The sequence below is a fragment of the Miscanthus floridulus genome, chromosome 3 (genome assembly GCF_019320115.1).
Source record: "Miscanthus floridulus cultivar M001 chromosome 3, ASM1932011v1, whole genome shotgun sequence".
Lineage (NCBI taxonomy): Eukaryota > Viridiplantae > Streptophyta > Magnoliopsida > Poales > Poaceae > Miscanthus > Miscanthus floridulus.
Window position 1 is genome coordinate 147,756,031 of NC_089582.1, and position 21,835 is coordinate 147,777,865.

A 21,835-nucleotide genomic window follows, 5' to 3' on the forward strand; every position below is an offset into this window, starting at 1 on the left:
CGCGCCTTTCTCCCCACCTCTTTAGACGATTACCATTTCGCCCCGGTGGATGGCTCCAGGGGTGGCATCCTCACGGCCTAGAACACAAACCCCTTCACCTGTTCTAGCCACTGGACTTCTTCCTACGCGTTAACCATAGCTCTTCAATCTACCACCTCCGACCTTAGCTTCAACCTCACGAACGTTTACGGACCTTCTGTTCACGCGTAGTCTAGTACCTTTCTGGATGAGCTCCAGACTTTAGCCGCCCAGCTCTCGGGACCCTGGTTCGTCGTGGGTGATTTCAACCTCACCCGTGACCCCGCTGACAAAAACAATGCCAACTTCAACTCTAACCTCGCCGAACAGTTCAACAATGCCATTTACAACCTCCAGCTGATGGAACTTCCACTCATGGATCGGCAGTTCACTTGGTCCAACAAGCGAGCAATTCCCACCCTTGCACGCCTGGACCGTGCTTTCTTTAACCTCGCCTTCAACGACTTCTTTCCCGGCGCCCAACTCACCTCTGGCCTTCATCCCACTTCCGATCACACTCCCATTCTTGCCTCTATCCAAACAAACATTCCAAAGCCGTCAGCCTTCCGTCTAGAACGCTCTTGGCTCCTAGATCCTTCTTTTCTTCCCGCGGTGTTGCTAGAATGGTCCTCTGTGCAGAACAATGGTGATGCCACTGGCGTCATGGTGGCTCGGGTCAAAGCAGTTCGGCGCGCGTCAAAGGTTTGGCTAAGTAAGCATCACTCCCCTCCTCATATATACCACAATTGCCACTTTATCACTCACCTGTTTGATCTTTTTGAAGAATTCAGAATTCTTTCATCTTGTGAGCGCTGTCTGTGGCCTCTGTGCTTCTTGTGTCAACAGCGCCTCGGTCTGTTCATCCACCAACGTGCTGCATACTGGAAGCAAAGGGGAAAATTCAAATACCTTCGGGAGGGCGACTCCAACACTAGGTTCTTCCATGCCATAGCCTCCTGCCGACAGCGTTGGAACAGGATTGCCGTCCTCTCAGTGGATGGCCTTGACTTGGTCAGTCACGAGGAGAAGACAACCGCCATGACCAACTACTACCGGTCCATCATTGGCACTGCAGATGCCACATCCTAGAACTTTGATGTCACCTCGCTCTACCTGGGCGAGAAACCATGGGATGCAAATTCATTGATGGCTCCTTTCTCAGCTCAGGAGGCCTTTGCAGCTGTGCGGTCCATGAATGCAAATAGCGCCCCTGGGCCTAATGGTTTCGGACCTGCGTGATATGCCGCAGCCTGGCTACAAATCAAGTTGGATGTTCTCGAATTCATGGCAAGTTTTCACTGGGCGGGAGGCAGACCTTGATAGGATCAACAGAGCACACATCGTGCTGTTGCCGAAAGTAGAAGGTGCCTGCCAGCCAAAAGACTCCAGGCCCGTCTCTCTTCAGAATTGGCCTGTGAAGATCATTACCAAAGTACTGACCTCGCGTCTGCAGAAACACATCCAGAGCCTAGTGGACGTGGACCAAACCGGCTTCATCAAAGGCCGTTCCATCTTGGAAAATTTCGTCTACGCTACTGAGCTAGTCCAGCACTGCCACCGTCGAAGATATCCAACTGTTGTCATTAAGCTTGACTTTGCAAAAGCCTTCGACCCCGTATCTTGGGACATGTTGACAGTGCTCTGGGCCAAGAAATTCCCTGCAGTCTGGCTCTCATGGATGGAAAAACTGATGGTCACTTCTCACTCAGCTGTGCTTGTCAATGGCTGCCCCGGCCAATGGATCAGATGCAAAAGGAGTCTGCGGCAAGGTGATGCTCTGTCCCCTACCTATTCCTGCTCATGGCGGACGTGCTATAGCAACTGATACGGAAAGATGGTGGCGTTCGACACCCGGCAACTGATGCCCCCTGCCCAGTGCTGCAGTATGCCGACGGCACTTTACTTCTCGCGCGAGCTGAGATACCAGACATCAGGCGTTTGAAGAAGATTTTGGACGATTACGCCTCTGCCACCGGTCTGAAAATCAACTTCAGCAAAAGTACTCTGATTCTTATGCATGTCCCGAGCGCAACGGTTACCGCGTCTTGTGCGCATCCTCCAGTGTCAGCAGGCTAGCTTCCCACAGACTTACCTGGGCCTCCCCCTGTCTAACGTCAAGTTGAACCTCTCAGCTTTCGCCCCGCTCATTTCCAAGATAGATCGCAGACTGGCAGGATGGCAAGTGTTGGTGTGAGTTGTAAATATAATTAGAATTGGGGACCAAAATGTAAAATAGGAAAGAGATAAGATGAAGTACCTGAGAAGGATCAATAATCGATCCAGTCAGTGTTTTCAACTTCACTATTGTTCCCCTTCTTCTCTCATATCCAAAATTTCTCTTAAATCCACCCATTAATCTACAATATGGTATCAAGAGCGGGTTAATCCTGTCGTGTCCATCTCGTTTTCGTTGATTGATTAGGGGCAGAGGTGGTGGAGACGCCGTAGTCGTCGCCATCCTTGTACATGAGTCGTCATCGCCCAGACTAGAAGCAGCTCTATGTTGTGGCCACAGCCTCTACCAACACGAAGACTGAGCTACGGGTGCTTGCTTGGTTGCTTGCCGGCGGCAGAGAGAAAAGCTACGTGCTTGCTGGTGACCGTGATCTGCTTGCTTGTTGCTGGCTTGTTTCCTGTATCAAGGAGGAGTTGGTTCTTGGTTTTTTTTTTGCTGCTAAATACTGAATCTGCTGCTCATGGCTGAAACTAGTGGAGAGAAATCAGTAGATCACGTGGAAAAACTTTATGAAATATTTAGCAAATTGATAGAGTAGCCTAAGGTGGTGACTTCTGATATTCTCAAATACACACTCGAGTTTAATCCAGTAAAATTATTTGGACCAGAGAACTATGTCAGTTGGGCCCGTCATTGTAAGTTAATTCTAAGCTCCCATGGATATGAGTGTTTACTTGTCAATTCTGATAAAGAAACATGGGAGGTTGATACAGCAAGCAAGCAAGTAAGTGATAGAGTACTAGTATGGATGTTAAGCAGTATGGAACCAATTATCAGAGAACAAGTTAAAACCTTAACTACGCCTGCAGAGGTGTGGTCGGAATTGGAGAGACAATTTGCAGGAAAATCAAACAAAATGCAAGCTACTCGAATCATGCATGAGTTGACTCATTTAAAGCAAGGCTCAAGGTCTGTAGTAGAATATGCTGGTGAGGTAAAAAAACTGTACAGAGACCTACACTATTATCATCCATTTGAGGCGGTTGACAAAAAGGATTTGGCTATTCATCATACCTGGTTCCAATCTTTTGTGAGCAAGCTATTTCTTGATGGTTTGAATCAAGAATTTGATCTTCGTCGGCAGCTTATATTCTCTAAGTCTGAATGGCCTACTCTTGATGAGATAATTTCAAGCATCATAGAAGAGGAAACTAGACTATCACATCCCAAAGTGGACGATTATAAAGCAGTTGTTGTTAGTGTTGTCCTATCTATGAAGAAGGGCCGCATTTTTGTTCCCCGAGGGGATCAAGAAAAAATAAGGTGGTTTATGATCATTGTGGTGATAAGGGGCACACCATAGAGAGGTGCTTTAAACTGCATGGTTTTCCATCTAGCAAGGCGATTTGTGATCATTGTGGAGATAAGGGGTGTCGATGAAATATGGTCGGCAGTCTACCTAGGGGTATGCCTAAGGTAGTAGATTATCGGCGGATAGATGCGCAAGCTACAAACAAGATGGTGACGCAAGACAAACATGAGGTTTTATCCAGGTTCGGCCGCCGTGAAGGCGTAATACCTACGTCCTACGTCTGATTGTATTGTTGTATGTCAATGAGAGATATTTTTGAGAGGGGTCCCCTGCCCGCCTTATATAGTCTGGGGGGCAGGGTTACAGATCTAGAAACTAATCCTAACCGGTTACAATTGTCATAGGTGACCAGATAAGGATTCCTATTCTAACCGACCAGGATCTTGCTTGATCTCCAAGTCTGTCTTGATTCCTTACGCGGGACTCCAAGCAGATCGGCCGGGGGGCGCGTCGTCTTCTAGTGGACCGGCCCCCCTGGTCTGGGCCGGCCCAAGCCTAGCCGTAAGGGTATAGGGGTTAATACCCCCACAGCTAGTCCCCGAGCACCATGTATTATGTTGCGACACGCCGTTTGATCTTCTTCGGCTAATGCAGTCTGTCTTCATGTCATCTCCAACTGGTTGAAACGTCGACCAAGCAAATGTGCCAGTATTCTGGTCAGCACAGAGAGGAGTAGACCACGATTATAGCCGAAGATTTCGGTTGTCCGAAGAATGCATGGTGCTCTAAAGAAAAAAGAAAAAGATTTCTTTCCTGATCAAGTGTGCCCACTTGTATTTCTAAAAAGAAATGTAAGTGACCCTTGTACAGTAGTAGTTATGGCCAACAGTCAGAGCGTAGGGGTCGATAAAATAAACACATTCACCGCAAGATGAAGTGTGCCCACTTAGTCCCCGAGCCTGGTAGTAGGTGACGTAGGCACGTGGTGCCAGGGTCTAAAAAGAATTCCTAGTTAAGTTGAGAATCCAATCGTCGTACAGGTGATACAAGATGCACCGGCCGGCGCATCGTACCGATGTAGTCCCCGAGCTTGCTGGAAGGCGAGGATCAGCCTTGTAGCAAGGTCTAAGTGAGAAAAAATAAATGCCTCTCATCTGTATGTGAGTACAAATTACATGTAGCCGAGGAGAGCGGTCTCCGAGCAATGGTCGGAGAGTGGTCGGTGCAATCCCCGAGCGCAGCATGGGAAAAACGACGAATCCCCAAGAATAACCGTAGTCAGTTTAGTCCCCGAGCTCGATGGTGGTCAGGACAGTCCCCGAGCACGATGGTGGTCTGGACAGTCCCCGAGCATGGTGGTGGTCTGGACAGTCCTCGAGCACGGGGGTGGTCTGGACAACCCCCAAGCACAAAAAGTGTGGCAAAAAAACCTTTTGCCACTTGTACTATTATGCCACTTTTACTATTATTTTTCGTATTTGCTTATGTATTTGCTCTGACAAGTCCGGTCTGACACGTCTGGTCCAAAAAGTAGATGGGTATAGCACGTCATTTTGTCTTTTTGTCTTGTCAAGCAAATAGTTGCATGGCACCTATCAGTAGGTGCGTCAGCATGGGCCCTCCTACACTAGCAACGAAGAGGCGCATATATTGGCGTGGATCTCGAGGCTGTGAAAACAACCGTCTGCGACACGTGCGCACGTCTCCCAAGAATTCCGGGCAGATGAAACGACATAACTCTTGGGTTAAATACAGTATATGATAGGTTAGTTACTATTTACTGAACCCCATTGCCATTCGCAACCGTAGCTTTCTTCTTCCTCTCGCCAACCCTAATACATCTGAAATCGCCACCAATCAATCCGCTGCCATTTCCCCGTTCACCAGCAAGGCCGGAGTCATGGCGAAAAGTGATGCGCAGAAGAAAGCAAGGGTCATGGCAAAGGAGTGGTGGAAATCGAAAAGCAACGAGCAGATCATTGAAGACCTCATCACCATGGGGGTACTCCACAACAAGGAGCTCGCAAGATGGCGTGCGCCGAAGGGCGAGGGGTACCCCGATCCACAACCAGGTGAGATCATGGTGTTCGAGGATTTCTTTAAACGGGGATTTGGGGTTTTGGTACATCCGTTTCTTCAGGGGCTCTGCCTTTACTACAAGATTGGGATTTGCAATCTGCATCCCAAATCGATCCTCCTTGTCGCCACTTTTATACATCTCTGCGAAGCATATGGTAGCTTCCAGCCCCATTTTGATTTTTTCCGCCATCTTTTCTGTCTGCGGAAGAAAGGAAGCGGTGGTTCAAAGATAGCCGGGGGTGTGTACCTCAACCTCCATGATGGCATGAAAGCCCAGTACCTGCACTGCCCATGGAACACGTCGCTCGATGACTGATACAAGAAATGGTTCTACATCCACGAAGAGCCGAACACGATCACGCTGTGTGATGTGGGCTACATTCTAGAGAAGAGGACAAGCTGGTCAGAGAAGCCCGAGCACTTGGAACAGATTCCAGAAATATTTAGAATGATCCCGTGGAAAAAAACTGGATGGTCCAAGCGTGGTCGGGAGCTTCATCAGCCAACGGATCCAGCCCTACCAGAGGAGGGTACATCCTGGCTATGAGTATTAAGGGAGCACAGACCCGACGAGGACGAGGCAGGGGGCGCTTGACAAAATCAAAGTCAAAGCCAGAATTGGCGAGCTATTTAACATAGCCGATCCAAATTATGCCAGATTGAGCGACATCGAGCGTGCTTTCAAGCTTGCCCGACCTCCCCCAAAGGTAACTCATCTTGCCTTGTACCCGTAGTCTTATATTGTGGTAGGATAAGTGGAAACTTACTGTGTTCACTCTCTTTTGTTACCCAGGTTAATGGTCAGGATAGAGCGACAGTGTTTGTGTCACCACCCCCTGGAGTAGAGTGGCCACAAGGAGTTGATCCCACCGCACAGACCAGCGTCGAGATCGAGGACGAGGACGTCGACTAGGCGGTGCTCGGAGCTGGAGAGGAGGCAGCGGCCAAAGCTGCTGGTAAGCGGCCGGCTACCCCTAGATAGTCGAAGAAGAGATCAGTAACCACCCTGCTCACCGGGGGGGTGCTAAATATCAATGAGCCCGAGGGGGACCCAGAGGAGAACCCGGCCAGCAAACGTCGGTAGGCGATTTTTGCCTGGCCGGATGATGGCGCAGAGGAGGGAGAAGATACAGACACCTTTTCAGCTTGTCCCTCAAAAAAGGAGGAAGCAACTGGAGTCGATGAAGCAAGGTGGGTCCTCCACACCTGTGGGACCCACATCATCGACGACGGTGAAGGATGCAGCCTGGTCAACCTCGGGAGTATCTGAGCAAGGAACGTGACCGGTGATGGGAGCAACAACTCAACCGAGCACGCCACCGACCACTACAGCACGAAGGACAAGCGGCGGAGGAGTCGAGCACCAAGGCCCAACGACAGTGCTGGATGTAGAGGGAGACCAGGAGTCATCCGCACAGCACGTGGAGCAAGTACGGCTGAAGAGACACGCCTTCGCAATATCATTCCGCGCTTCCAACATGTAAGTATTTGTAACCTTGATGTTAGTTAGCAATTTGCATTGAATATGATTGCCTTCTGAACTTATCTCGGATGTACTAGTTCGGCGTCCACAGAAAGTCCAGACCAGCTAGCCGGAAGTAGCGTGGCTCCGCCAATAAGTTCAGAGCAGACTGCCCAGCAGCCAGCCACTGAGGAAGCATAGTAGAAGATCTGTCGGGGCCTCAGCAGGCGAGCAATCAGATAACAGTCCCCGAGCAGGTGGTCGAGGGACCAGCCAAGCTGGACACGAGTGCTCCAAGCGCTAAACCTACTGAGGGCAACACCTCAGCGTCGATGGTGACGGAGTAGACCGAGGAGCAGCGGTCGAAGATGAGAGCACAGCCCACATTTACCGATGCCGCAACTCGTGGGAAGGCTGTGGTGATTACAGATGCTGCCGAAGCCGGGCCAGCACTAGTACCCGAAGAAGAGCTCGAAGAGGACAAGGTGGAGGAGGTCCTGGGCCATCTGTAAGACAAGCGACAACATGTGTATGTGTCGCGTTGGCGGAACGACCAATGGGTTGTCCATGAGGAAATCCCGGAGGTCGAAGAAACCAAGAAAGTTAAACGGGCGGCGAAATGGCTTGTGACAGAGGTGCAGGTAAGCTTTGCTTCACCCCCTGGTCTCGGTGTTTAGTCGTAGTTGTCTTACTTAGCTATCTGCACACAGGACATAATGAAGACCGCAAGGTACCGTAAGAAATGCTTCGACCAGATCGTGGGGATCGCTGCAAGCAACAAGGAGCTGACGGTGGAGGTGGAACGCTTGCGCCAGCGACTTGAAGCCACCAACCATGAAAAGATGGTGCAAGAGTCCCAGAACCAGAACCTGGTCATCCAGCTCAATAATAAAGAGCAGGAAAGGACAAGTAAGTAGCCATTTTATCATACTGACTACTGACAAGTGCTATTGTGTTGTTGGTAGTAATAGCTGTAGTGCAGTCTTAGAAGCTAAAGTGTTCCGTCTCCGAGAGGAGAACAGTCGTGCGGTCGTGGAGTGTGATCGCCTGAAAGAGGACAACAAAAAACTGGCGCAAGACCAGTCGCATCTCTAGGACCACACGACCAAGATGACAGAGGAGCTGAAAGGTAAGTTGTCCAACCGCCTTTGCTCATTTTTGTCGCCTACCATAGTTTATAGTGGTCTATCGTCTTAACAGCGTGTGCGGTTTGCAGTTATAAAAATCAACGCAAAGAAGCATCTGGAGGCCGTGATGTAAGACCGTGATGGCTGGAAGGTGCAATGCCAAGAGATCACCAAGGACCATGACACTTGGAGAAGCCAGTGCCATGAGGTGGCAAAGGGCATTTTGCCGATCCTTAACCTCATCGATCCGGCGCTAGCAGAAGATGTGCCAAGGACGCCGCAGCTGGGATTGATCGAGAGATGCCAAAGGGCATGGGGATGGTTCCAGGAGTTCATGAAGGAGGCGGGAGAGTACACAGGCGCACATGTGCTAAGCATGGTATGTGCTCACTACCCCTTGATAGATCTCAAGCGCCTGGAGGCTAGATACCTGAAGGAGGTAGATCTAGACAAGGCTGAGGAGCTACGGATGACCCAGCTGGACTTGTCGGTGAAAATAATCAGCGATATTAACCTGTGTGGAGGTTCGACACCACCCGTACAAGGAACGTCATCAATAAGTCAGCTGGGAGCGCCGTCACTTTCAAGCCAACCGGCGAAGCCTACGGTCTTGACCAGCCAAGCATCGGCGGGGCCATCTTCTTTAGCTCGATCAGTGCCAGAGTCCCCGAGACCCTTGCACGATGTCAGGCCCAGCGAACAGCAGGTGCTGCGTGCCCCGACCAGCCAATAGTATAGGCTATAGCTGTAGAAGAAGATGTAGTTGTGTTATTGTAAACTTGGACCTTTTCAGGCAAGCTTATAATAACGTAACTGTATATCAACATAAGCTTGTTTGTTTTGTAAAAAACGTGTTTAAGCTCGAATATCGTGTTGATGTAACTAAGTTAGAACGTGTTGGCGTTCTGTTTAGTTATACCAGTTCAGTCGACACATCATCCTGAAAGGTTTGTATGGCCCTGGTTTGTCTTGCGATCGGAGTGTGAGGTGCGTAGCTTATGCACACGTAGAAACACACAAGTCAAACCAGAGAGCACCTACCGATCACCCATAGCATAGAGAGCGGATCACATGCATATGTTGGGAGGAACCAGAGACAGGGCCTGCTCCGAAAACCCGAGAAGGAATGGTGGTCGGTTTTAACTGGTAGAGTTAGAATAACAATAGACTTTAAAATGACACATTAGAGTGGTCGGAGAAATCATAATAGCTTTATTGAAATAAATCAATAGTACAAGAGGGGTACATATCTTAGTAGCTAAGCATAGAAACACCTAAGCTTGTCGATGTGCCAGGAATTGGGTACGTCTGTGCCGTCTAGGCGAGCTAACCTGTAAGATGTAGGGCGTGTAACCTCCTTGATCATGAAGGGTCCTTCCCATGGGGTTGCGAGTTTGTGGACGCCTGCCTGATTCGTCTTCCACTTCAGGACCAGGTCCCCGACCACGAAGAACCGCTCCTTGACATTCTTGTTGTAGTACCTACGCAAAACAGCAAGGTATTTGGCTGTACGTACGTAAGAGTCGAGCCGCTTCTCTTCTGCACTATTCACTTCTAGCTCCCACACTTCATTGGCCTTGTCTTCGTCGAAGTTCTCTACCCGTGCTGATCTGAAGGCTATATCTGCTGGAAGTACTGCCTCAGCGCCATAAACCATAAAGTATGGTGATACACCGGTATTACGACTGGGCTGGGTTCTGAGACCCCAGACCATGGCTAGTAACTCTTTGAGCCATCTTCTAGGAGCTTTATCATTCTCTCTGTACATCCTCTTCTTAAGTGCATCTAGGATCATACCGTTTGCCCGCTCGACCTGTCCATTAGCTCTAGGATGTGCCACTGAGACGTATTTTACTACTATGCTCCTTTCATCGCAGAAGTCCCAAAAAACGTTCCTAGTGAACTAAGTACCCAGATCGGTGATGATGCTATTGGGTATGCCGAAGCGGTGGATGACCTGGTCGAGGAACGTGATAGCCTTTTCTGAAGATGCCATGACCAGGGGCATGTACTGTATCCACTTGGAGAATTTGTCGATCAGCACAAAGACGCATGTAAATTTCCTAGGGACTGGTTTGAAAGGGCCGATCATATCCAGTCCCCAGCATGCAAAGGGCCAAGAGGCTGGTATAGTCTGAATCTCATGTGCTGGTACGTGGATTCTCTTGGCAAAGAACTGACAACCTTCATAATAGCGGACTAGCTTCTCTGCATCGGCTACGGCTGACGGCCAATAGAACCCTGCTCGAAAAGCCTTGTCAACCAGCGTTGTCAAGGCCACGTGGTTGCCATAGGAGCCAGAGTGGATTTTGTCTAGGAGACGTTCACCATCCTCCTGGGTTATACACTTCATCAAGATTTCCTCCTTCACGTTCTTGCGCCACAATTTGCCATCGACGAGCAGATACTGCTTACTGCGACGCATCAGGCATTTGTTTTCTGTCCGATTGGTGTAACTGCTACCATCTGTCAGGTACTTGATGAAAGGTACTCTCCAGTCAGGCTCCTTAGTGGTCGGAGGTGGTTTGGTGGTGTTTGACGCCGGAACCGTAGCCACCAATAGCTAGTCTGGAGGCTTGTCGACCACGGGATCTTCTTCTTCGATGGAGGGCGTGAGCAGATCCTAAACAAATATGCCATGTGGGACTTTGGATCAGGATGATCCTAACTTTGACAGTGCATCTGCTGCTTGATTTTTGCCTTGGACCACATGTGTGTACTCGATGCCAAAGAACTTACCTTCCAGCTTTCTGATCACTTTGCAGTATGCGTCCATCTTTTCACTGGTCGTATCCCAGTCCTTGTTGAGTTGGTTGATGACCAGAGCCGAGTCTCCATAGACATAGAGACGTTTGACACTGAGCTCGGCCATGATGCGTAGACCATGAAGACATGCTTCGTACTCGGCGGCATTATTAGACGTCGGGAAATAAATCCTGAGGACATATCGGAGCTGCTCTTTGGATGGTGATACGAAAAGGACTCCTACTCCTGTGCCATTGATGTTGAGAGAGCCGTCGAAGTACATCTTCTAATACTCCATAGGCTCCTGAGAGGCAGGTGTGCTTAAGTCTGTCCACTCGACGATAAAATCGACAAGTGTCTGAGACTTGATTGTAGTACGGCTTGCAAATTCCAAGGAGAAAGAGCATAGCTCCATTGCCCATTTGACGATGCGCCCATTCGCATCCTTGTTGCGAATAATGTCTCCTAGAGGGTACTCGGTCATGACCATCACATGATATCCGTCGAAGTAGTGTTTCAACTTTCGGGATGTAATCAATATGGCGTAGATCAGTTTCTGAATCTGTGGGTACTTGGTCTTGGATTCATTGAGCACCTCACTGATGAAATAGATTGGTCGTTGTACCTTGTAGATGTGGCCGGGCTTGTCGCGCTCGACCACCATGGCAGTGGAGACCACTCGATTAGTTGCCACAATGTAAAGCAGGAGGGTTTCGTCTTCTCTGGGAGCAGTGAGGACCGGAGGTGATGTAAGGAATTGTTTCAGCTGTGTAAAGGCAGCGTCTGCTTCCTTCGACCACTCAAACTTCTCAGATGCTTTGAGTAGCTTGAAAAATGATAGTCCTTTTTCGCCTAATCTTGATATAAAATGACTAAGGGTAGCCATGCATCCGGTAAGCTTCTAAACATCCTTCACCTTTTTCGGCGGTTTCATGTCCAAGACAGCTTTTACCTTCTCTGGGTTAGGGCGTATGCCATCGTGACTGACGATGTTACCAAGCAGTATACCAGATGGAACACCAAAGATACACTTCTTTAGGTTTAATTTCCATTGGAATGTGTTGAGGGCTGCAAAGGTATGCTCTAGGTTGTCAACAAGGGTGTATGCTTCCTTGGTTTTAACGACTACATCGTCAACATAAGCCTCGATGAGGTCATCTTTTATCTCGTCTTTGAGGCAGGCCTATATGGCGCGTTGGTAGGTAGCCCCAGCGTTCTTGAGCCTAAACGACATGGTCATGTAGCAGTAGGCGCCGAAGGGCATGATGAACTTGATCTGGTCGTCCTTTTTGAGAGCGATCTGGTGATAACCAGAGTAGCAATCGAGAAAGGAAAGCAGCTCGCAACCGACAGTTGAATCTATGACCTCGTCTATGCGAGGTAAGCCAAAGGGGTCTTTAGGGCAGTGTTTGTTGAGATCAGTGTAATCAACGCACATTCTCCATTCATTATTCTTTTTGCGTACAAGAACCGGGTTGGCTAACCATTCTAGATGATACACTTCCTTGATAAATCCGGCTGCTAAAAGCGTGTAACTTCTACCCTAATAGCCTCCTTTTTGTCATGAGCAAAACGTCGTAGCTTCTGCTTGATGGGTTTGGCCTTGCCATCAACATTTAAGGAGTGCTCGATCAAGTTCCGAGGTACACCGGGCATGTCAGTGGGTTTCCATGCGAACACAGTCATGTTGTTTCTCAGGAACCTGACGAGCGCGTCTTCCTATTTAGGATCCAGGTTGGCCCCGATAAGGGCTATTTTGCTGGGATCATCGTCGACCAGCTGGATCTTTTTGTGCTCTTTGGACTTGACGTTTTTGCATGGGGCCTCGAGCTCTGGGATCTCTAGGTGATTGGCTGGGGTCTTCTTGGCGTCGAGCATGGTCTTGGCCATGCGAATAGAGAGGTCATGAGCCTCTGCTATTTTGAAGCTGTCATCCTCGCAGGTGTAAGCTGCGTATACGTTGCCCCTGAGAGTTAGAACCCCCTTCTCAGTGGGCATCTTGAGTACCAAATACCTGTAGTGAGGTATGGCCATGAACTTGGTGAGCGCTGGTCGACCAAGGATAGCATGGTAGGTGCCTTCAAAGTCGGCGACCACAAAGTTGACGTAGTCGGTACGGAAGTGGTCTAGGGTACCAAATTGCACAGGTAGCGTGATCTGTCCGAGAGGTGTAGAGCTCTATCCGGGGAGAACACCCTAGAACTATGCCTCGTATGGCTTGAGATCAGCCTGGGTTCTCTTCAGGGCTGGCAAACTGTTCTTGAACAGTATATCGATGGAACTACCGTCGTCAATCAGCACTCTGTCGAACTGAACCTTGTTGATACAAGGATCGAGAACTAGAGGAAAACGCCCTGGCTCAGGTATTGTAGCCCATTGGTCGTTTCTGCTGAAGGAGATCTCACGATGAGACCAAGGAGGGAGCTGCGGATCGGCGATGAGGTTGTCGGCATTGGCCATGTTCAAGCAAGCACGGGCGAGCAGCTTGCGTTCTCGCTTGGTCTCGATGGACACTCTGCCCCCAATGATGGTGTGGACACGGTCGGTTGGCTTGACATACTTGTGACGGGGATCTGCGTCTTCATCATCGTTGTCCTCGTTACGCTGCTCCCCTACATCGTTAGGCTTGTCGGATGTATCCAGAGCCTGTTGGCGCGTGTAGATAGATTTGAGAACACGACAATTCTCCATGGTATGGTTTGACTTGGGATGGAGATGACAGGGTCCTTTCAATGCTTTGGCATAGTCTCCTTCGTAGTTGCGGCGTCTGCTACCTTTTTTAACGGCGTTGACTTCGCCATCATCTTCCCGAGCACGCTTGCCCCTGTAATCGTCACGGCGATTATGCCGCTGATTACGCTGGTCGCGGTGGTCGTGGGAATCGTTGCGCTGGTTGCGGTGATCAAAATTGTTGTTCCGACCACGGTTGCCGCGGTAGTCATCGCGGTGTGGGGGGTGGTCAGAGCGTGAAACCCTTGCTGCTTCTTCGACGATTATCTTTTTAGCATCATCGGCATCCGCATATTTTTAGCAGTGGCTAGGAGCGCTGTGACCGATTCAGGTCTTTTGCGGAGGAGCTTGTCCCTTAGGGCATCATGGAAGCGGAGACTAGTGATGAAAGCTTCGATTGCCTTGTTGTCGGAGATTGACGGGACCTTGATGCGCATCTCCGAGAAGCGTCAGACGTACTCGCGCAGTGGCTCATCTTTGCGATCTCAAATCCGCTGCAGATCATATTTGTTGTCGGGTTGTTCGCAAGTAGCAATGAAGTTGTCGATGAATGCTTGCTTGAGCTCTTGCCAAGAATCAAAGTAGTTCGCCGGCAAGCTGACCAGCCATTGGTGGTCTACATGGCCGACGGTGACTAGGAAGTAATTAGACATGGCGTGCTCGTCAGCCATGGCTGATCTGCACGCGATTTCGTAGAGCATGACCCATAACTCAGGGTTTTTCTTGCCGTCGTACTTCTAGAGTTTTTCGAGCTTGAAGTTTTTGGGCCATATGACTTGGCGAAGGTGAGGGGTAAACTGCTTCAAACCCAGAGGGCCATGGGTGGTATCATATTCCATACGGCGATAGCTTTCGTGGGATGCACGATCGTCGGCTCTTTGGTTAATGCGATCGCACAGATCGCGTTCTCCGAGGTAATGGCGAAGATCATTATTCCCATCACGGCAATCTCGATTGCCCCCCTGGTTGACCCTACGACCATGGTTATCACAGCGATTGTCGCGGTTGTCTCGGCGGTTGTCGTCCCGGTAGTTGCGGTGGTTGTCGTCCCAACCACCATCATGACCACCGTTTCTGCCTTGACGGTTGTCTGATGGGTCATTGTTGCGTGAGCCGCGTTGGTTGGGTGGCTGTGAGCGACTTGAGTACTGGCGGCTACGGCTTGATTTGACTGAGACGGACGGAGCCCAGGCTTGGTTTGCAATCTCTGTGGTCTGGGCCATAGCAGCCGTCAGGTAAGCTTGTATATCATCACGAACTGCCTGGATTTCTAGGGTATTGGGTAGTCGTTGCATTATTGCCATAGCAACAGCTACGTTGGCGCTTGGAGTTCTGAAGACCTGCTTGTCCCCTACCCTATCAAAGGCATTGTTAAGATCGCGTGGCTGGACCCTTATGCGTCGTGCCTCCTATTCTGCTTTGGCTTCGGCTTGTCGGTGATTAAACCGATCAATATTGCGTGCTTCGTATGCTAGCCTTTCTTGTTCAGTTTCACCAACTACCGGTGGCTCGTCATTATTGACGACATTGATCAAGTCTCCTCGCCTTGGTGGGAAAGATGGGAATCGTGGGAAACCCGGGGAGTGGTCTAGGATATCCAGATCGTACTCAACTTCTTCATTGTCACGACGCTGGAGCTCAGTGTGGATGGAGCCAATAGATACAATGCTGGACGGGGAGCTTGACCCGCCCTCTTGAACTATGTGGACCAACCCTTCTTATATTCCTCGATCTGAACCATGTTGATGAAGTTGCGCAGGCCGTAGGGCTGAGCCTGGTAATTCTCCATCAAGGCTTCACACTTGGAGAGCTGGAGACCCATTGCGGGGGCTGATCGGCGATGAACGGAACGCCCTTTAGGAGTAGACGTGACCATGAGATCCGTACCGAGTCGTGCAGGACGACTGGCCCAAGCTGGTCAGGTAGATCTGTTGTGGGTAGTGGTTACCTGCACGATAGGTTGATTTTGAATCAAACTTACTAGAGCTAGGGTTTCAGCAAGCTTGGTGCCGACCCGATCGATGGAGTCGAGCAGGTCGGTGTTGTCGATCTGCCTCCCTTTGTAGCGAGGAAGCAAACAACGGGTTGTTGGCGAGGCTAAAGACGATGCTGGTGTAGTCGGAGCCAGATCCAATGTGGTCAAAGCCGTAGCCAATGCCGGTGAAGCAGTGGTCGACACAGATTGGATCCACGCCTCCTCCGTGGTCATAGCGATGAAGTTGTCGGAGCCAGTGGTCCAGGTGATCTGGCCGATGGTGAACGTGAGGCCGTTCGGCGTAGCCATGAAACCGGGATGATGACCATCTTGTTCTTCTGGGGAGCAGTACGCACACCCCCTACCTGGCGCGCCACTATCGACGAAATATGGTCGGCAGTCTAGCTAGGGGTATGCCCAAGGTAGTAGATTATTGGCAGACAGATACGCAAGCTACAAACAAGTTGGTGACACAAGACAGACACGAGGTTTTATCCTGGTTCGGCCACCGTGAAGGCGTAATACCTATGTCCTGCATCTGATTGTATTGCTGTATGTTAATAAGAGATGTTTTTGAGAGGGGCCCCCTGCCCGCCTTATATAGTCTGGGGGGTAGGGTTATAGATCTAGAAACTAATCCTAACCGGTTACAATTGCCATAGGTGGCCAGATAAGGATTCCTATTCTAACCGACCAGGATCTTGCTTGATCTCCAAGTCTGTCTTGATTCCTTGCGCGGGACTCCGAGTAGATCGGCCGGGCCACGCGTAGTCTTCTAGTGGACCGGACCCCCTGGTCTGGGCCAGCCCAGGCCTAGCCGTAAGGGTATAGGGGTTAATACCCCCAGAAGGGGCATACCATAGAGAAGTGTTTTAAGCTGCATGGTTTTCCACCTAGGTGGAAAAAAGGGGGGAAATCTCAACCAGGGGGAGTTCGAGGTGCTAACTGGAATCGGGCTAATCATATAGCATCTGAAAAGGAGCTTCCAGTGGTAGATGCTCAAGCTCTTGAGAAATACAACTCTAAGCTCAAGCTCTCTGAAGGCTCATCTTCCACTCAAGGTTCCTCTACTAATTCCAGTTACCATGCTACTTCCCAAGGTATAAAACATGTTCAAGCCTATACAAATAAACCTTGGATTATTGATTCTGGAGCAACTAACCATATGACAGGAGCATTCAATCTTTTCACTTCCTATATTCCTTGTTCAGGTAAGGATAAGGTGTGTGTAGCTGATGGATCCATGGTTCCTATAACAGGACGTGGATCTATACGGTGCACCAAAACCCTATCCTTATCACCAGTTTTGCGCGTTCTTGATTTTCCTATTAACTTATTATCTGTTAGTTCTATCACAAAATCCCTCAACTGTAGAGGTTGGTTTGATCCTTCTCATTGTGCTTTTCAGGAGCTAGGGACAGGGAGAATTTTTGGGACTGGGACCGTGCATAATGGACTCTATTATCTTGATGAAGGAAGTGATGAAGTCGCTTTTGCATCCAAGATGTCTCCATGTCAAGAATTATTATTACTTCACCTCAGGCTTGGACACCCCTCTTTTGCTGCTATGTCTCGTAGTTATCCTTCGCTTTTTGATGCATGTCCTAGGGAATCTCTTATATGTGATGCATGTGAGTTTGCTAAACATACAAGAGTTCCCTATCCTAGTTTGGGATTAAGAAGTAACAAACCGTTTGATGTGATTCATTCTGATGTTTGGGGACCATGTGAGGTGTACTCTATTTCTGGACATAGATGGTTTGTGACTTTTATTGATGGCTTTAGTAGATATACTTGGCTTTATCTGTTGAAACACAAAAGTGATGTTTTTGTTGTTTTTAAAGATTTGTATGCCCTTATTAAAAATAAGTTTGGTAACACTATTAAGGTCTTATGTTCAGACAATGGTACGGAGTATGTTAACCAGGAGTTTGAACAGTTCCTTGTTTCTAATGGTATTGAACATCAAACAACATGTGTTAACACTCCAGAGCAAAACGGTGTTGCTGAACGGAAAAATAGGCATTTACTTGAGGTTGCTCGTTCTCTTATGTTTACAATGAATGTTCCTAAGTTTCTTTGGGGGGAAGCTGTGAAGACTGCAGCATATTTAATTAATCGGATGCCTCTTCGAGTTCTTGACAATAAATCTCCTGCTGAGTTACTTTTGAATTTGAATGAATTTGTTGTGTCTCTGAAGGTCTTTGGATGTGTTTGCTTTGTTCATGACTATAGAAATGATATTAGAAAACTTGACCCTCGTGCTGTTAAATGTGTGTTTGTTGGTTACTCTTCTACTAAAAAAGGTTACTGTTGCTGGTGTCTATCTGAACATCATTTCTTTATAAGTATGGATGTGACATTTCGTGAATATGAACCTTACTATGAGCCAACCAATGATACTGGAATTACTCTTTCTCCACCTGAAGGACAATAAGAGGGGGAGAGTAACAGTGGAGGTATTCATATGGGCTCTGTTCTTGTTCCTCCTTCAGTTGGTTCCTATTGGAATAATTCGGTTCATAGTCGGGGGGAGGAAATTAATAACGATAACGAAAGTGGGGGTAATAATTCTTGCCATGGAGATATACAGGGTACTTTGCATTTTCAAAACATAGAGTCTCTTATGCATGAGGACCCAGGTACCAACTCACACTCTCTTAGTCCTAATGCTCCATCTAGCACTCTAGAGCGAGGAGATAATCAACTATCTACTCAACCTCCTCCTGAAAATGATCTACCTATAGCCCTAAGAAAGTCAACTAGATCTTCCAATATTCCAGCACATTTTAAAGATTATGTTGGTTACAAACATGACATTTCCAATTTTATCTCCTATAAATGTTGTAGTCCATCCTTCCAGAGTTTTGTTGCATCTCTTGATTCTGTATCCATACCCACTAAGTGGAAATTAGCTAAAGAAGATCCTAAGTGGAAGGAGGCAATGCTTGAAGAGATTAGAGCTTTGGAGAAAAATAGAACTTGCGAGCTTGTGGATCTACCGCAAGGTAAGCAACCTATTGGGTGCAAGTGGGTTTTCACCATTAAACACACACCTGAAGGGAAGGTTGAAAGGTACAAAGCCCGTCTTGTGGCAAAAGGATACACCCAAACTTATGGGATTGACTATGAGGAGACCTTTGCACCTGTTGCCAAGATGAATTCGGTAAGAACTCTTATATCTTGTGCTGTCAACTTGGATTGGGAAATATATCAAATGGATGTAAAAAATGCTTTTCTTCATGGTGATCTTCACGAAGAAGTATATATGCACATACCACCCGGCTTTGAAACAGGTCAAATAAATGAAAAAGTGCTTCATTTATGTCGATCTCTATATGGATTGAAGCAATCCCCAAGGGCTTGGTTTGATCGCTTTAGGCAATCAATGCTCAAAAGAGGCTATATCCAAAGTAATGCTGATCATACACTATTCTATAAACATGCTACAAGCAAGGTAGCAATCCTAATAGTATATGTGGATGATATTGTGATTACTGGGAATGACATTGCTGAAATTGTCGATTTGAAGAAATATCTTGCTCAAGAGTTTGAAGTAAAGGATTTGGGGCAATTGAAATATTTTCTTGGAATTGAAATCTCCCGTGGACCAAAGGGGATGTTTCTATCTCAAAGAAAATATGTTTTGGATCTACTAAAGGAAACCGGAATGCTCGGATGCCGTCCTGCAGCCACACCTATTGAGCAAAATTGTTGTTTAAGTAAAGATGTTGGTACTCCAGTGGATAAAGAATGTTATCAGAGACTGGTTGGAAGGCTTATATATATCTCTCACACACGACCTGATATTGCCTTTGCAGTAAGTGTGGTGAGTCAATTTATGCATAATCCTAGATCATCTCATATGGATGCTATCTATCGCATTTTGAGGTATCTTAAGAGTAGCCCAGGGAGGGGTCTTTTATACACTAAACAAGGAATCCTGCAAGTTGAGTGCTATACCGATGCTGATTGGGCTAGTTCTTTGGATGATAGACGATCAACTTCTGGGTATTGTACCTTTGTTGGAGGTAATCTAGTTGCATGGCGAAGTAAAAAGCAAAGTGTTGTAGCACGATCTACGGCCGAGGCAGAGTTTCGTGCTATGGCTCATGGTGTGTGTGAGCTGTTGTGGCTGCAGATTCTTCTAACTGAATTGAAATTGTTTGAGAGTGGGCCCTTGATGCTATACTATGACAACAAAGCGGCTATTGATACAGCTAACAATCCTGTTCATCATGATAGAACCAAGCATATTGAGATCGATCGTCACTTTATTAAGGAGAAGCTGGATAGAGGAATTATCTGCCTACCTTATGTAAAATCAGCTAGCCAAATAGCTGATATTTTGACCAAAGGGTTACCTGAAAAGGCTTTCTCTTCATTTGGTAGCAAGATGGGTCTATATGATGTCTTTGCCCCATCTTGAGGGGGAGTGTTGGTGTGAGTTATAAATATAATTAGAATTGGAGACCAAAATATAAAATAGGAAAGAGATAAGATGGAGTACCTGAGAAGGATCGAGAAGATTGATCCACTTAGTGTTTCCAACTTCACTGTTCTTCCCCTTCTTCTCTCATATCCAAAATTCCTCTTAAATCCACCCATTAATCTACAATAGCAAGCCTCCTTGCTGAATCATCAGGGGAGGTTAGTGCTCGTCAACTCAGTGATAGATGGCCTTGGCACTTATCTGATGCAAGCACTAGTGCTCCCACCCGGGGTGGTGGCTAAGATGGATAGCAAGCGAAGAGCATTCCTCTGGTCCGGCTAGGAAAAAACGTCAGGGGCCAAGTGCCTGGTAAACTGGGAAACAATGCAGCGCCCGAAGACTGAAGGCGGCCTTGGCATCCGTAATTTGGCAACACAGAACGCCTGCCTTGTGCTCAAGCTTGTTCATCATTTGCATCGCCCCAACGATTCGGCTTGGGCCGCGTGGGCATGGCAGCACGTGGAACTAGCCTCACTGGAGGGAGACGTCGAGGGCACACACTGGGAGGCCCTCCGTGACCTCCTTCCGGCCTACAGAAGCATCACCAAAGTGGCGATCGGCGATGGCCGCTCCACCTCGTTCTGGTGGCCCCTCGCCCAGCGGTTCCCATGCCTTCTCAGTCACAGCTCGGCGCTTGGTGTTTCAGTGCACTCAGTGTGCGCTTAGGGCCTTGAGGCATTTTTGGTCCCAAGGCTCTCCCAACGTGCTTCACAAGAGAAGGATGAGGTTGATTGCTTGATAGCCTCCACTTCCCTACTCTGCTGTTGGAACATTTGGAACCACAGATACGATGTGGTCTTCAGACACCTCCCCCCCAGCCTTCTAGCCGCCTGCAAAGTCACCTGCGGGGACTGGAGCTTCAGACCACACTCCAAGGATAGATGGAAAGTTCAGAAATGGTGTGAAATGTTCTCTACAATGTAACCTCCTCCCCCTCTCAGGGCCTGTTTGGAATGCAGGAATACAAAACGAAGGAATAGAAAAAAAAACGCATGAATAGAGTAGAGCAAAAAGTCGAAAATTATAGGATTTGAAAACACTGGAATAAAAACTTTGGGGTGTTTGGATCACAGGAAAACAAAAATGTCACATGTGCCCAAGAAACAAAGCTTTCATGGTTGAAAGCTTAAGAAAATATTGTAGGAATTTTTCCCTTGTGTTTCCTTGAATGCTTTTTTCCCTATGTTTTGTGAAGCAAGGTTAGCCTTTCCTTTGAAAAGGAATGTAACATTCCTTTGTTCCAAACACCAAGTGGAGGAAACTTTCCTATGGAATTCAATCTTTTGTTTTTCCTTTGAAAATCCTCCATTCCAAACAAGCCCTCATTGTAATTCCTCAAAGGGGTTCTACCCCAACAACTTGTAGGTGCCATGCACTGATGCACCCTCCATTACTGGTTTTCCAGCATCTATGGAAAATTATTTAGGTGGGGCTCTCACCCCTCCAGTGACATCTTAAAAAAAAATAAACCTACTCTCGAACCTATAAGGAACAAATTTTCCCTTAAACCAGTCATTTGCTCTTGGCCACGAGACTTCCATGTGCCAAGGCAGCAGTTTTGTCGCTAGCAGTTTTGTCGCTAAATCATTCTATCATTCTGCTCCTCCACCTATAATACGACAATATCACCGACATGCCAAAATATATCTCATCTTTATTAGATTATAGAAAATGTAGTACGGTATACTATTGGTTACTACTGCGTACAGTACATGATTC

The 21,835-nt window shown here is 48.0% G+C and overlaps 1 protein-coding gene across 1 annotated transcript; it reads left to right on the forward strand.

The window, feature by feature from the left end:
• Positions 1–1,237: 1,237 nt before the first annotated feature.
• On the forward strand, positions 1,238–17,039 carry LOC136544670 (uncharacterized). Its single transcript, XM_066536748.1, has 7 exons — positions 1,238–1,787; positions 2,947–3,517; positions 3,592–3,611; positions 10,055–10,065; positions 16,475–16,724; positions 16,836–16,899; positions 17,033–17,039. Exons 1-7 carry the CDS (start codon positions 1,238–1,240, stop codon positions 17,037–17,039), a joined length of 1,473 nt encoding a protein of 490 aa, XP_066392845.1.
• The last annotated feature ends 4,796 nt before the right edge of the window (positions 17,040–21,835 follow it).